This window comes from Aedes albopictus, chromosome 3 (assembly GCF_035046485.1).
Source record: "Aedes albopictus strain Foshan chromosome 3, AalbF5, whole genome shotgun sequence".
Classification (NCBI taxonomy): Eukaryota; Metazoa; Arthropoda; class Insecta; order Diptera; family Culicidae; genus Aedes; species Aedes albopictus.
The window spans coordinates 195,205,551-195,220,657 of NC_085138.1; the positions used below are offsets into that span (position 1 = coordinate 195,205,551).

General features: G+C 42.6%; 2 protein-coding genes across 4 annotated transcripts in view; both read left to right on the plus strand.

Annotated features, from left to right (window-relative positions):
- Positions 1-15,107, plus strand: part of LOC115254075 (uncharacterized) — a 47,137-nt gene that overhangs the window by 25,732 nt on the left and 6,298 nt on the right. For 2 of the 3 annotated variants that reach the window (XM_062857198.1, XM_062857197.1), the window contains 6 exons: positions 12,556-12,720; positions 12,998-13,112; positions 13,169-13,491; positions 13,706-14,061; positions 14,180-14,386; positions 14,461-14,565. In XM_062857198.1, the coding sequence (XP_062713182.1) occupies positions 12,556-12,720; positions 12,998-13,112; positions 13,169-13,491; positions 13,706-14,061; positions 14,180-14,386; positions 14,461-14,565 (1,271 nt within the window). Of the gene's footprint in view, positions 1-12,298; positions 12,496-12,555; positions 12,721-12,997; positions 13,113-13,168; positions 13,492-13,705; positions 14,062-14,179; positions 14,387-14,460; positions 14,566-15,107 lie in introns of all 3 variants that reach the window. The other variant, XM_062857199.1, reaches the window with a different exon arrangement.
- LOC134284014 (uncharacterized) lies at positions 4,103-9,811 on the plus strand. The gene is made up of 2 exons (XM_062857161.1): positions 4,103-7,690; positions 7,773-9,811. Exon 1 carries the CDS (start codon positions 4,103-4,105, stop codon positions 7,421-7,423), a length of 3,321 nt encoding a protein of 1,106 aa, XP_062713145.1. The 3' UTR covers positions 7,424-7,690; positions 7,773-9,811.

Below are 15,107 nucleotides of genomic sequence, written 5' to 3' on the forward strand. Positions count from 1 at the left end.
GATTTTGGAATGCTGGCCTCGGCTGCGTCAATTATCGAACTGCTGAATTCTCCCACGGTTAAAGCACTATTTCTTGGTATTCGCTCCAAAATAACGTCTTCAAACTCTGTCCAGTTGGCGTGTTGTGTTTCCATTTTTGGCGCTGGCGTAATGGTGGTAGACTTGCATCTGAGTTTATCAATATAGGGTAGTGGTCGCTCGTCCTGGTGTCATCGTCTACTTTCCACTTATATTTACTGGCAATTTCCGGTGATGCTATTGAAAGGTCTATAGCAGACGTTGCTCCAGAGCGGGGGTCCAATCTGGTGTGTTCTCCAGTATTCAGAATATATATGCTAGCATAGGTAGCTGCAACGGGATACATGACTTGCGCTGCTACGACCTGTAGCGGAGTTCTAAGGCTTAAGAATTTGTACGATGAGTTCTTGTGTACCGCGAGTCCAACTCCATTTTGCGAAGATGATCGCGGACCGAGCCGTATGGACCAGTCGTACTCCCCATGGTGAAACTTCTGGAAAACTGTTGTTCGAGATACTCGAGTTTCCTGTACAGCTATTATTGCTGGTTGATGCTCGTTGACAATTAACTGTAGTTCAGGATATCGTTCGTGTGCACCATTCACATTCCATTGTAAGATACCTGCGTTGTTGTTTTGTCGAATGTTGCATGTACGACCGTCAGATTGTCCAGGAGGTACGTTCGTGGAGATTGCTGTAACGTAGTGTGCATCATTTGACTGTTCTGTATTGTTAAGTGAAAATGTACTTGCCTGTGTAACGCACAGGCGCCCGTCGCCGACTGCCGCCGAAGGAACATCAGCCGAACCTGGATCATCTTCAGTCAGGGTCAGCGACAGGCAAGGCCTGATTTCAGTTAGGTTTCTTTGGTTATGGCAGACCGCACTGGGGGATTCTCCATCAACGGGCTGGGGTATGACGTCCCGGATGAATCCTCCACCCAGCTGCGCTCCCTCGTAAGAGAGTGAGGGGGGTACTACACATTCCCCTCCCTCAAGTCTGCCATTGTCCAGGTTGGTTGAAGCGTCAATATTGGTGAAATGTTCGTCATAATCGGGTGTGCTGCTAGTACTGTTTTTTAATAGGGTTCTATTTTCCATGACGATGAGGTTTTGTGGACGAGCTACTCATTACTGGACCTTCGGTGTCCGAGACGTACATGGGAGTAATAGGGAAATCCGTGGGATCGTTTTGCTCAGCGATGCTCAACGTCAATCGTTTCGGTGGTGGGCTTTTATCCTCCAGATCTGCTGGACACATTCTTTGGATTTCAGGAGCTGTTTGTTTAGAATTGTTTCCGTGATTCCGTCTTTTGGGATAACCGCTGTGTTTTCCTGTTTCTGTTGTCTGGTCCATCTCAATTGGATCTGTTTGTTCCGGTTGTTTCGTCTTCTGAAGTGATTCGGGTTGGTTGCGAACCTTTTCAGCGAGCATTGCTATGTATGTTTTCATGCTGTCCATCTTCTTTGACATGTTTTGGATCTCTTGTGATTTTTCATTAACGCTGGCAATCAGCTCTTCAATCTGCCTGTTCTTTTTCTCAATGGATTCCATCAATGCGTTATATCTGGATGCACTCATTGAGGGTTGAGCTGCAGCTTCTGCATAACTGTTGCCGTTTTGAAGCCTTCTACGAGCTTCTGGATATGACAACTGATAATCGACCTTCACTTTCACGACTTTCATTTCATGCTGATACGCTGGGCACCGTCTGAAGGTGGAGCGATGGTCGGCTTCACAATTAACACATTGAGCTGGTTCATCGCATTTTTCCACTACATGTTCTCCAGAGCAGTTATAACATCTTTTTGGTCCGGGGCAGCGTACACTCAAATGCCCGAATCGGTAGCATCCATAACATTGTAGTGGGTTTGGGTAGAACGGTTTCGTGGCGACGCGAGTTAGTCCAACTTTCACATGCTCAGGATACGTCGTGCTGTTGAACGACAAGATTAACGCTGGAGTATTCTCTTTCTTCCTATCAACGATTCGAGTGATGCGCTTAACCCCAATTACTCCCTGCGGCGTCAGAGCATCTTGAATATCTTGTTCTGTCATATGCAACAATTCCGTTGTTGATAAGATACACTTGCTCAAATTCAATTTGGGATGCAGCGTGATGCAGACTGGCGTTCCGTCGGATAGTTCAGTGAGACCGATGAGTTTTTCAGCGTGAACTGGATTACGTACTTCGATCGTGCATTGCGTTCTTTGTACATCGCTGCGTGCTGATTCAAGACCCTCCAATAACAGCTTCAACACTCTCTCCAATGATGAATGGTTTTGGAAGAGGACGATTTTCCTTTGCTCGCATTTCAAGAATAATCAGTTTGCCAAATTCATTTCCAGGGTCCAGGAAGGCCGGATATCGTGGTCCTATGGGACCACCAGAGGTGGCCATGATGAAGGTTCGGCTTCAGTCAGTTATGTGAGGTTCATAACTAGTAGCCGAAAGCTGAATTGATTGTTCGTAGGGTAGCAGTCACCTGCTACCTACCCCAGATTTGATCAATTTCACGATATGCTTGTTTACGTTCTGTGATACACACACTGTTGAACGTGAACGATGCGAGAAGTGAGTCGAGAGATACTTTGACACTTATCACTCGTGAGACTCGAGTGCGTCTCGTCGTACACTTGCTTATCAAAGGCAAGTGGAACCGACAATCGCGACCGAGAATACAAAAATACAACAAAATAATGTATCTGACGGCCCGATTTTAACCGATATGCTTGGATACGTCGATCAACAAGCCAATAACTCGAAAAAAATTATTTCAACGATTATACGACAACGAAAAATTTAGATATATAGTTGGTGTGTTCGCGCACGCGGTTTGCACAGCAGTGTTGCCACACATTAACTGGATTTGGGGAATGTTGCGACGCCGCAACAAAATAACTTTTCTGGGCCGGTCTAAAGTTGAACCAGTCTAGCCGCAGCATAACTGCAACATGACAGTTCTCGCGCACAGTGGTAGTGGTAGGCGAAATGAGAGATGATATGTGAGATATAGTACAAGCGATAAACAAACGGGGAAAAGTGTAGTTTCGCCATCGCAAAACAATTGGGTTTTTAAATTAAGAAAAATGTATTGATTTTTTGATTTTATACAAAAAAGCACATTTTTCTGAACCACTATGATTTTTTTTCAGATTTTTAGAACTTCATTTTGATACCTAAAATCGCTTTCGAAGACATTTTTCGAAATCACCTTTTGACAGCTGGCCAACTGCTTGACAGCTCCGCCCAGTACAAAATGCGACAAGGGGTGATTCGACAAATCGCTCCCATACAAACTTCAAACTGATTTTTAAATAGGTTCCCGGGCACCAAAATTCATGAAAATTTGGATTTCGGCTCAGTTTTGTATGCAGATTCTGAATATGGAATTATCTCAACACCGCTAAAGAAGCCAATTATCGAAATCGACAGTTTTGCATTTGTTGAATTATAGTTCGTTTATTTAATTCCAGATTTAGTTAATTATTTGAATCAGTTGGTAGTTTTGTTGTGCAGTGTACGGTGATAGATAACCCGTAAGTAGAACCTGGAAAGGAAAGAAAACTGTAAATAGTCAGTGAAAAAATGTCAAATACGTACCTTTATACCTTTTTATAGCCGTGCAAATACCGGTTCCTGGCGGTTCCTGAAACAAGGAAAATAGCCAAAAATACTTACCGTGCCAGTGGATTCTAATGTAAGTAGATGAATCATAGAGAAATTGTATGCAAATGAGTAATAATTGTACGAATTTGTGACCCCATAAAATAACTCTAACATAGCGTACACCGACTAGGGTAGCGGTCCCAAGTTTCGTCAAACTAGGTTGGAGAAGTCAGAAAGGAAGTCGTGACGAAGGAAACCACTTAATTGTGAGTAGCTTAAGTTAAATTAGTATTAGGAAAAAAGTTTAATAATTTGTTTGAAATAAAATTTGCAGTTTAAGCATCGCTGTAAACGAAACGGCTGCTTTAAAAAAACCGGTTTCCCTCTCGGGAACATTCTTAAAAATTAAGTGACACCCGCGAAGTAACTTCCGCGAAGTGATAGTGTCAAGTGAGAAGTTCGGACCTGCCAAAAGATGACTTCCGATGCTGAGCCAACCGTCATGGATCTGACGGCAACTCAGTGTACAATTTGTGGACTGTCTACGAGCGACGAGGTGATGGTCAGCTGTGACGGATGTTCTAAATGGTTCCATACATGTTGCGTGGACATCGATGAGGACAATCTGAAGAAGAAGTGGTACTGCCAAAGCAAGGCCTGCCAGGAGAAGGCCCAGGAGTACCGGCAGAAGCAGAAGGACACCAAGAAGCAGGCTCGCACCCGGAAACACGGCAACGAGTCGGACAAATCCAGCGTCAGCTCTTATCTAGCTGCGTCTAGCTTGGAAGCAAAGGGCCGAGCGCTAGAAGAGAAGCAGAAGCGGCAGTATGAAGAGCTGGAGGTGGAGATGCAGCTGCGGAAGAAGGAAAGGGAGATGCAGCGTGCGTTCGAGCAGCAAAAGACGGAGTTGGAGCTGCAAATGCGCGCTGAAGAAGAAGAAGAACAAAGGGCATGGCAAGCGGAGATGCTCCAAAAGAAGAAGGAGCAGATTCAGCAGCTGAAGGCGAACCGGGAGTTGTCATTCGAGATGCAAATGGCGGCCATGGATGAGGAGCTAGCGGAACTTTCGAGTCAAAAGTCGAAGCCGGCGCCGAAAGTAGTCAAGGACGTTTCGCGAGCGGGTCCTTCCGGCAAAGTCAACCCAAACGTGTTGAAGCTGAGAAAGGCGAACGTGAAGAAGCGCACGCGAGACTACGAGAGCACCGACGAAGAAGACGAGGACGACGAAAACTCCGACGATTCCGATCTGTCAACCCAGAGTTCGGATTCTTCCATGGAAGCCAGGGCGAGGAAAAGCGCTCCAAGGAAGACGTGCAAGAAAGTGGGAAGTGTCAGCCAAAACGGGCTGGGGAAGCAGCAGACCGGACCGACGAAGGCCCAGCTGGCCGCGAGGATGGGATTAACTTACAAACTCCCAAAATTCTCCGGCAAACCAGCGCAGTGGCCATTGTTCTACGCGGCCTACAAAGTTTCCAACGATGTCTGCGGCTACATGAACCACGAGAACTTGATGCGACTACAGGAAGCCCTGGAAGGCGACGCTCTTGAGCTGGTGTCCGGGCAGTTGCTACTTCCCGAAACCATCCCGCAGGTCATTGAGAAGCTGCGTCGGCACTTCGGCCGCCCGGAACAACTGCTTCAATGCCTGCTGGACAAGGTGAACCGGCTGGAACCCCCGAGGCCGGACAATCTGAGGAGTTTTGTTCCATTCGGAAACACAGTGGAGCAACTCTGCGGCCATCTGGAGGCAGCGGATCTACGGCAACACCTCGTCAACCCGCTGCTGATAAAGTCGTTGGTTGCCAAGCTGCCGGATCGGGAAAAGCGTGAGTGGATCCACTATCGGCGAGGTCGAGGGGAAATAACGTTGCGAACGCTGACGGATTTCCTGATGGACATCGTGGCAGACGCCTGCGAAGCTAACGTTGACGTGGAGTTCAATCCAACGCCATCGTCCGAATCAGATTCCCAATCCGAAGAGGAGAGTTCGAACGAGGCTGGACTATACTGTCACTGCGAAGCCAGCAGTTCGACCTACAACGCAAGTAAAGAGAGTAAGCTGAAACCGTGCAAGATGTGTCAATCCAAGGATCATCGTCTGCAGCACTGCGCGGAATTCAAGAAGTTGCGGTACAATGAGCGTTTGAAGCTGGTGATGCACGAGAAGTTGTGCCATGTCTGCCTCAACGAGCACGGAGGGCAGTGCAAGTTCAAAATCCGATGCAACGTCGGCGACTGCAGAGAGTTCCACAACTCGCTCATGCATCCGGTCGAAAACACGGTCGGGCTGAGTACACCCATACGGGAAAACTGCTCGGTCTTGTTCCGGATCGTTCCGGTACAGCTGCACTGCAGAGGTAACACAATTTCGGTGTTGGCGTTCCTGGACGAAGGAGCTTCCGTCACGTTGGTGGAGAAAAAGCTCGCCGACCGTCTGGGCGCGGTCGGAGTACAAGAGCGATTGACCATCCGGTGGACGGGAAACACGTCGAGAGTGGAGGATTCCCGAAGAATGAGTCTGTGGGCGTCGGGAATAGGCGCTGCAGCCGGCGGCAATATGCTGTTGCACACAGTGCACACGGTGGACAAATTGATGCTGCCACATCAAAAGTTGGATTCGGAGGAGTTTGCACAACAGTACGAGCACATGCGAGGGCTGCCCATCGAATCGTATGACGGACAGCCGCAGTTGCTGATTGGGGTAAACAATATCCACGCGTTTGCACCGATGGAGGCAAAAGTGGGTACGCCTGTGGAACCGATTGCGGTTCGGACCAAACTAGGATGGACGGTGTATGGGCCGCGACAGGAAACCTCAGCGGCGGCCGACAACTATCTCGGCTACCACCGGCAGATGACAAACGAGGATCTGCCACCGCAGCTACTCGAGAGCCAGTATGCGTTGAAAGAATCGGTGGTGGCAATTCCGCGGGGAACCGCAGGGAAGAAACGTTGTCAAGAAATACGAGAGCGAACCACCCAACTCGTCAACGACCGCTGCGCAACCGGATTGCTGTCGAAGGCCCGCGGTCAAGAAGTTAAAACCTTTCCTCAACCGGACAGTCCTAGAAGAACCACCACGAACATGGTCCCGAACGCAAGAAGACAGGTTGAACAGCAAAATAGGCGGGTTCGAAATCCGAAACGGGATGACCAACTCGCTGGAAGCTCTACGGAGCCTAGAAGAGGCGAAGCCGGTAACACCGGCGCATTTGAGCTGTGTCATCCTGCAGATGGCAAAGGAGAGAGGCTTGGGGGCGATCAGGGATCCAAGTGGAGACCAGCGTTTTCGACTCGGTTTTTGACGAGGCACCGCGGCGAGTTTTTGCCGCAGCTGGACGAGGAAAAGCGGCCGTCGAGAAGGCTCGTCGCAAATGGAACAAGTCCGGACGAAGTCACGATCGATCGGCAGAAGAAAAAGTGTTGGGCGATTCGCGCGCTTGATGAGGGGTGTAAGTTGTCGGACAAGGTGCTGGCAACAACAAGCAGAAGCGGCTGGCATGATCGAAACCGAAGCATTGACGTCGGTATACCTTCCGATGGTCAACCAGTGGTCGAAATGGTTCGACGATCAGCAACTGCTTCGAAAGGGCGACTTGTATTCGTGGTCGAAGGCAAGAACCATAGGTCCTGGACATGCTCCACAAGCCAACGTGAGGACACAGATGGTAAGGTACAGAGACAAGGCGTAATAAAGGTTGCGGCGTCAAAAGGTAAGGTAAATCCAGGAATGCAGGATGTTACGGGCTGGGGTGTTGCGACGCCGCAACAAAATAACTTTTCTGGGCCGGTCTAAAGTTGAACCAGTCTAGCCGCAGCATAACTGCAACATGACAGTTCTCGCGCACAGTGGTAGTGGTAGGCGAAATGAGAGATGATATGTGAGATATAGTACAAGCGATAAACAAACGGGGAAAAGTGTAGTTTCGCCATCGCAAAAGAATTATCGAAATCGACAGTTTTGCATTTGTTGAATTATAGTTCGTTTATTTAATTCCAGATTTAGATAATTATTTGAATCAGTTGGTAGTTTTGTTGTGCAGTGTACGGTGATAGATAACCCGTAAGTAGAACCTGGAAAGGAAAGAAAACTGTAAATAGTCAGTGAAAAAATGTCAAATACGTACCTTTATACCTTTTTATAGCCGTGCAAATACCGGTTCCTGGCGGTTCCTGAAACAAGGAAAATAGCCAAAAATACTTACCGTGCCAGTGGATTCTAATGTAAGTAGATGAATCATAGAGAAATTGTATGCAAATGAGTAATAATTGTACGAATTTGTGACCCCATAAAATAACTCTAACATAGCGTACACCGACTAGGGTAGCGGTCCCAAGTTTCGTCAAACTAGGTTGGAGAAGTCAGAAAGGAAGTCGTGACGAAGGAAACCACTTAATTGTGAGTAGCTTAAGTTAAATTAGTATTAGGAAAAAAGTTTAATAATTTGTTTGAAATAAAATTTGCAGTTTAAGCATTGCTGTAAACGAAACGGCTGCTTTAAAAAAACCGGTTTCCCTCTCGGGAACAGGGAATATGTTTTGCAATTCAAGTAAAAATAATAATACCGGGAAAAAACTGAAAATTCCGGGAAAAAAACGGGAGGAAACCGGGAATTCAAAATCTGTTATTCACTGGCCACCCTGCATTGTGCTTTGCAGTGTTGATTGGTTGAACTGAATGTAGATTCAATGGTAAATTTTAAAATCAGATTTCAATGCTCTGATATAGTGATTCCAATTATACTACGGCATAGTGTAACGGTATGTTGTCGAAATCACTTATGTACCGGGAAATATAATTCCAAGCTAGTGAGAATATTACCACTGAGGGGGGTTATGAGCACAGTCAGACCCTTGATGGGACAATAATGTGGGATGGTAGTATATGGGAATACCATTGAAGGTGGTAATAATCTCCGAGGCTTATGAAATCCGACAGGGCGCGTGCATTAAAGCCTGCGCACTTTAGAATCGGTACACTTTCAACCGGCTGCCGCTCAAAAACGGTGTCACTTGGAAAAAAGTGTTGTTAGAAGCAATTGAAGCTTATCTATTGTTGATTGTAGAAAAAGTATAAAATTTGCTGTTTTTATATTTTTAGATGAACTATTGATCTGAATTCGTAAATAGTGCCAGTTTTTTCTGCACACATTGAGGCAAAAACCAATCATTGTCAGATTCAAGATTTGTGTAGGAATATATAATTATCAAACCCACCAATTATGCAGTATATAATAGTTCTTGGTATTATGATTGTTGATTAAGGGAGGTAAAATATTCCATGAGTGTTTTAAAATTTCCAATATAGCTATGGAAAGCCTTTGAAGGGTTTTATGGAAAATCAAAGACTTGCATAGATATTTAAGGTCAAAAAAGTTGTTTTCGCATAAGCTTTAGCTCGGCAAATACGCATACGGGAAGGATACTATACGAATAGTATTGGTATACAAGAAACCAATGATTTGATGTGGAACAATATAAATAATCGTGGCTCGAAAGCTGTATGGACTATTGCTGACGAAATTCATTGGATGTGTTTTGATGGCGTGAAATATCTAACGATTTTTTAATAAAACTGAATCTACTCAGAAGTTTTTTATTTGTAATCATATAATCACATCTATAGTTCCATAATCAATATGGTTTTCAGTGTTTTATTCATGAAAACTATCTTATTTTAGGTTTATTATGAGGAGTTAGCCTTATGACTGTTAATTTCCGACTACTGTGAGGGAAAACTGCTAATAATTCCAAATATAATCCAGGTTTCGATATGAATTAAGTTGGGCCACTTGAATTGGGGAATTGTAGATCCAAAAAACGATCTCAGGAAATATTTTTTCATGAAAAATAGTGTGAGTAAAATTATGTTTTGAATATAGCGTGAATGGCCAATAAGGCTATAAGTTTATAATGGTCTTGTGAACCATATTTGTCAAGAGTTTAATGTCGTAACTTGTTTTGAGCACATGTTTGATGAGTATAATTTTGTTTCTTGTGGAAATATTAGCCCGTAAGCTGTGGAATTTGAAAATATTGACGATCATTGGTTTGTGCAGAATAAAATGGCATGAATTTCACAAACAGGTCAAAATTTTATCTTGAACAAATAAAAACTAAATAAAAGAAAATCGGGTTAAGTACGGTTCCTTTGAATTCCACTAAGAATTTGCATCCTTTGACAGATACGTATTTCGACCTCAACTGTAAGGTCGTCTTCAGTGTCTTGTACTTGAGTCGCGTCAAGTACAAGACACTGAAGACGACCTTACAGTTGAGGTCGAAATACGTATCTGTCAAAGGATGCAAATTCTTAGTGGAATTCAAAGGAACCGTACTTAACCCGATTTTCTTTTATTTACAGATATTCCCCTAACAAGCCCAGGTTAATCATCATCAAATAAAAACTGATATTTTCATATTATTCCTACAAAACACAATAAATAAGCTTCATTTGCTTCTTACAACATTTTTTTCTAGGTTAACCCGTTTTTGATCTGCAGCCGGTAGAAAGCGTACCGATTCTAAAGTGCGCAGGCTTTAGGCTGCGGTTCTATGCTGAGGGAGATCAGTAGCATCTGTTTGTTATTAGTAGAACAAAATGCCGTTCTATGAAAACGCAGTGTGAGTGATCTCCTATGGTGCTGTAGTACTATAAATGATCTCATTCTCTGTGAATTCTAACTTTGACTATCTAGTCAGTAAATAGTAAAATTATTAAGATAGCTTAAGAGCTAAACCTTAAAAGCGTGCATTTTCTAAATATGGCAAGGTTTTGAAGACAAACATGAGATGAGTATCAGATTTTAATCTTTTAATGAGTCATTAGCATAATCGTATGTGAGACATAGGGTCATGTCGAGCAATTGATTCAGTACTACAAATCCACGCGGACAATTTCATTACAAACTATTGGTTTTCGTCAGTCTTATGACGGAAAGGCTCAGCTATGCTGCAAATCCATATGTTAGAGTCCGTTCATAAAACATATAGACCTAACCCTCATAAAATTTTGTCCATGCAAAACCAAAATTGCATGAAATTACAACTTTGCCTCTCCTCATGAAGTACATGTGATTTATGAACGAACTCCTAGTTGATTCAAATTAATGGATTTTTATTTCTGGGGCACCCATTGGGTATATCACTTCAATAATACAAATACCGCTAACTCTTCTGTAGTTTTCTGTAGTTACACTATCCATTTGAAGATGTTATAGTAAATAGTAGTAGTTCATATAACCAATATCTAAATAACTTCCTCAATCTTTTTTGTAAGATTTTGTAGATAGTATGAGGACAGCATTGATTGAAACACGGGAGCTCTTATATCATATTTGAATATGATTTGAACTAATTGAATAGCCATTTTTGTTAAGCCATATTAAAATAATCACTATCATTATCAATGAATGCTATCCACTCAAGATCTTCGCTACATTGAATTTTGAATTACTGGAGGCTTCACTTATTAACAAATTTACAACAAATACGCTATAACAGTATCAAGAGAATCGTGGAGGGTGAGAAACCTGAACTAGTAGCAGTATTATATATTTACAATTATACTCTATTATTTTCAATCATTGCAACATTATTCTAATATGTGCGGGCCGCCCATTTGCGGAGTTGTGCGGCCAATTATTCTCTTCCCATTCCAGAAACGACCGTTTTGAAGCAAGAAATGTCCCAATGGTCAACACAAACGGGACTTGTCCGAAACACACAAGATAAGTACAACAATTTTATAATCAGACACCCAACTCTTTCTACTACTTTGCTAATAGATAATGCAATATGCATACTTCAATATCAATTATTTGTTTGTTTGCGCCTTTATTTATGACACTATTGAAGCATTCGTGTCGCCGCGAAATAGTTTACAATTTATCTTATTCACATTTTTCAATTCACTTTAAAGTATCTAACACTGCTTTTACAATTGTGTATGTAGACTTGTATCTTAATTATGTTCATTATTAATAGTAGTCTGATAATCCAAGTCTAGTGATTTTTTTCCCAAGGAATAGAAAGAGTTGGTGTCATAATCAATACAATACTTGAAACTGGAAACTCCTTATTTTCCCCTATGGGTTATAGGGAGGGGCGGGACATTCGAGCCTACTCATCAGTGGAAAGGACTTGATATGCTAATCGGTTTAGCATAGGGCAGATACAAGTCTACTGGTAGACGTATCGCCCAGCGAAACAACGCAGATTGGCCACGGCCCGGGGGTGCGTTGATTATAACAGAACAGATAACCAAGTATGTAATTGATAAATATCGGGAATTTTAATTAATTTGTAACGGATTGATTCCAACTGAAGAACCCTAAATTCTAGTCCTCTTAGTATTAGAAACATAAATTAATTTTGTCTATCCTACATTTTGTAATTTGATTATGAAGTAATAGGAGACTTGGGACGCATTACACTACAAGTCTTCAAACAGTGAAGACCTATCTTTAATAACTAAGTTTAAATTGTTCAAGCTCCGTTTTATTCTTTCGCCCATCCGAAGAGAACCTTGTTTGAAATATTATGTTTAAAAAAATCAACTGTTAGGACGATTTGCCAGAACTAAAACCACCCATCGACAGCAGCTTCTTACTCCAAGCAGCTTCAATACTGCAATTTATTTATTCAATTATTATTACATTTTACATTCTAGGTATTGAATCTTACAATGTGGTATCCGCTCTCGGGACAAACGTATCTCCTAACTGCAGTGCCTTTTCTCGTTCACTAACCAAACGACACTGCCGAGTTGTAAAATTATAACCACCGTCGGCCTTCGCACCGCCGCTTATGTACTGCACTCTTGCTTTTGAGTTACCAGTTCCACTCAACAGCAAGCGTACTGAAACTGTACGCAACATCAACCATACCCTTCCATTCAAAATCAAAACTGTCCTAAAATAATTTCAGATTTGCAGCATCAAAAATTGCTCAAATAACAAGTCACCCAGTAAGAAAACAAAAATCTACTCTTTTCCTAAATTGGACACCACTAATTACGTGCGCCGCGTGTTGTCTGAGAAACGGCTTCTGCTCTGGTGCCAAATGGTGAATCGGCGCACTCAGTGGGATAAGGTAAGATTCATTATATTTTGGATATTTTATTTACCCATTAGTCATTATACTTTTACAATTCAATTCTTAATTATCAATTATAATCAGAAGAAAAAAATTAATTTAAACATTATTTATTTGATAGCATTTTTAATTATCAAGCTCAATCACTAATCACCATGAACATTATTTAATACAAAACTTTTCATAATCATCAAATATCAAAGAAATTTTAACATTAATTATGATTACATATTTTTCTTTTTGGTAATTCTTTACGCTCTCCTGTAAACTACAGCTGTGTAGTCTGCATTTTGTCTCCGGAACCATGGCGGATTTGACAGATGTGGAAAATGTCGATTGGATTCCAACGGTCAACGTGAACAAGAAAGCCCGTTTCACGGATCACGTCGGTAAGATCGATGAACTTTCTTCGATCGCTTTTCTGTCTCATATTTTCTTCACGCAGCATACTTCAATCTGTACAATTTAATCTCCCTGGTCAAGGAATCCGACTCGACCGGAAAGTGCGTAACAATCGACACATGTAACAAGCCCCAGCAAGATGCAAGATCTGTAGCAAACACTATTAGTTCGACAGTGTCTAAACCGATGAAGGAACCAGTACCCATCGCACCGAGGTGCGGAGAACGTGCCTCTGGAACCGACCTACAGATACCCATCGCACCGAAGATTTCCGTGCGGATGAGATGTATCCTGTGTCTGGCATCCACAGCGTTAAGGCCGTTGAACGAGGATCACAGGAAAGCCATTGATTTGCTCTTCAAAAACGTAAGTTTCTGTTCCATAATTCCGTTTCCTTTTACTGCTCCATTACCTTTTTTGTATAATCTACATAAAGTTTAATGTGTACCTATAATGTAAATAGGTTGTGGAGATATGCAGATATAGCGTCTTAAACATATGCATCAAATTTTCGATCAGAGCAGAGTCATTTTTTCGACTTTTGTACACACTCTAACATTCCTTTCATTTATATTTATAGATTTTACAAGTTGATAGCAAGTTAATCTGTACCACGTGCAGTAAGGCCGTGTTAGATTTTTTCATATTCTACAACAAAGTTCTCGACAATCAGCAGAAGGCCAAACTTGGAAAGGGGAAGTCCGTCGTAAAAGTTGACCAGGTCAGGCCGCTAAAACGAGTTTCTCCAGCAGATGGTGAGCAAGCATCGGTGGCACCGGAAGCAAAGAAACCCCGATCGACCAATGAGAAAGCAATGGTGATGCACAAATTTCAATGTAAAATTTGTTATGTGACGTTTACCTCAGAAAAGGGGCTTACCGACCATCTATGTTCGGCACATAAGGTGAAAATCAGCTGCAAACTCTGCAAGAATAGGTAATTCGATTCTATAACATGCCCCGTAAAACCGTTTCAAATGAATGCCTATCATGCTTAATGAAACCTGGGTATTTGTATCGAAAATAAAATATTTCGTATGGTGATTCGTTTGCAGTTTTTCTCCCGACGATTTCAAAGACCACAAAGCGGATTGTTTTGCTCAAAACAAAGCGCAGCGGAAACCCCAGAGAGCTACCGCAGTACCAGCTACGGCTACCACCCCAAGTGCGGCGTCGAAACCCAAGGTCAAACCGACGGTACCGACGATAATCGTTGTGCCAAAACCTAACGAGAAGCATTTTTGCTATATTTGTAAAGAATTGTAAGTATCTCAAACCATTGCTCGTAGACTGTTATGAGTTGAGGTTTATGCGGTATTTCATATTTATTTTACAGTTACACTCCAAGTGAAATGACCGCGCATGTGAAAACGCATATCAACACAGTACCTAAGCACGATCCGACAAAGGACTTTGTAACATGCAAGCAGTGCAACAAGGCGTAAGTAGATATTGGATGTCATATTGATATGCATTTCTACCACTTTCTTTAGCCGCATTTTTAGTTGCATAAGTTGGAGTTATTCTTGATTCCAAGCTTTTCTGGATACCTCACATTGAGTTCAGGATCAAGAAAACTTGTATGGCCTTCGGGCAATGCCGCCGTACTTTTGGTACAACTTGGTGTCTAAAACCCATGTATATCAAATGGATTTACACAACTGTTGTTCGACCAATATTGGTGGCAGAAGGGCAAAATCAAAATTAGGCCATATCCAAAGGATGTGCTTATGGCGACGTCTGGATTGTTCTCTCTGAATTGCTGCCCCACTACACATTCATCTCAAACAAGAAGCACTTTCTTGCACTTACCGTCTACGGGTACTCAGTTTACTAGAGGAAATTCATGTGTACCTCAGACTTGACCGCAGATCAACACACACCTAGTTGTTTCCACTTTTGGTGGATTGAGACAAAGTTGTCTTATTGCTCCAAGTGATCTTACAATTGCTTGTTATTTTCCATATAGGACATTTTCCACGA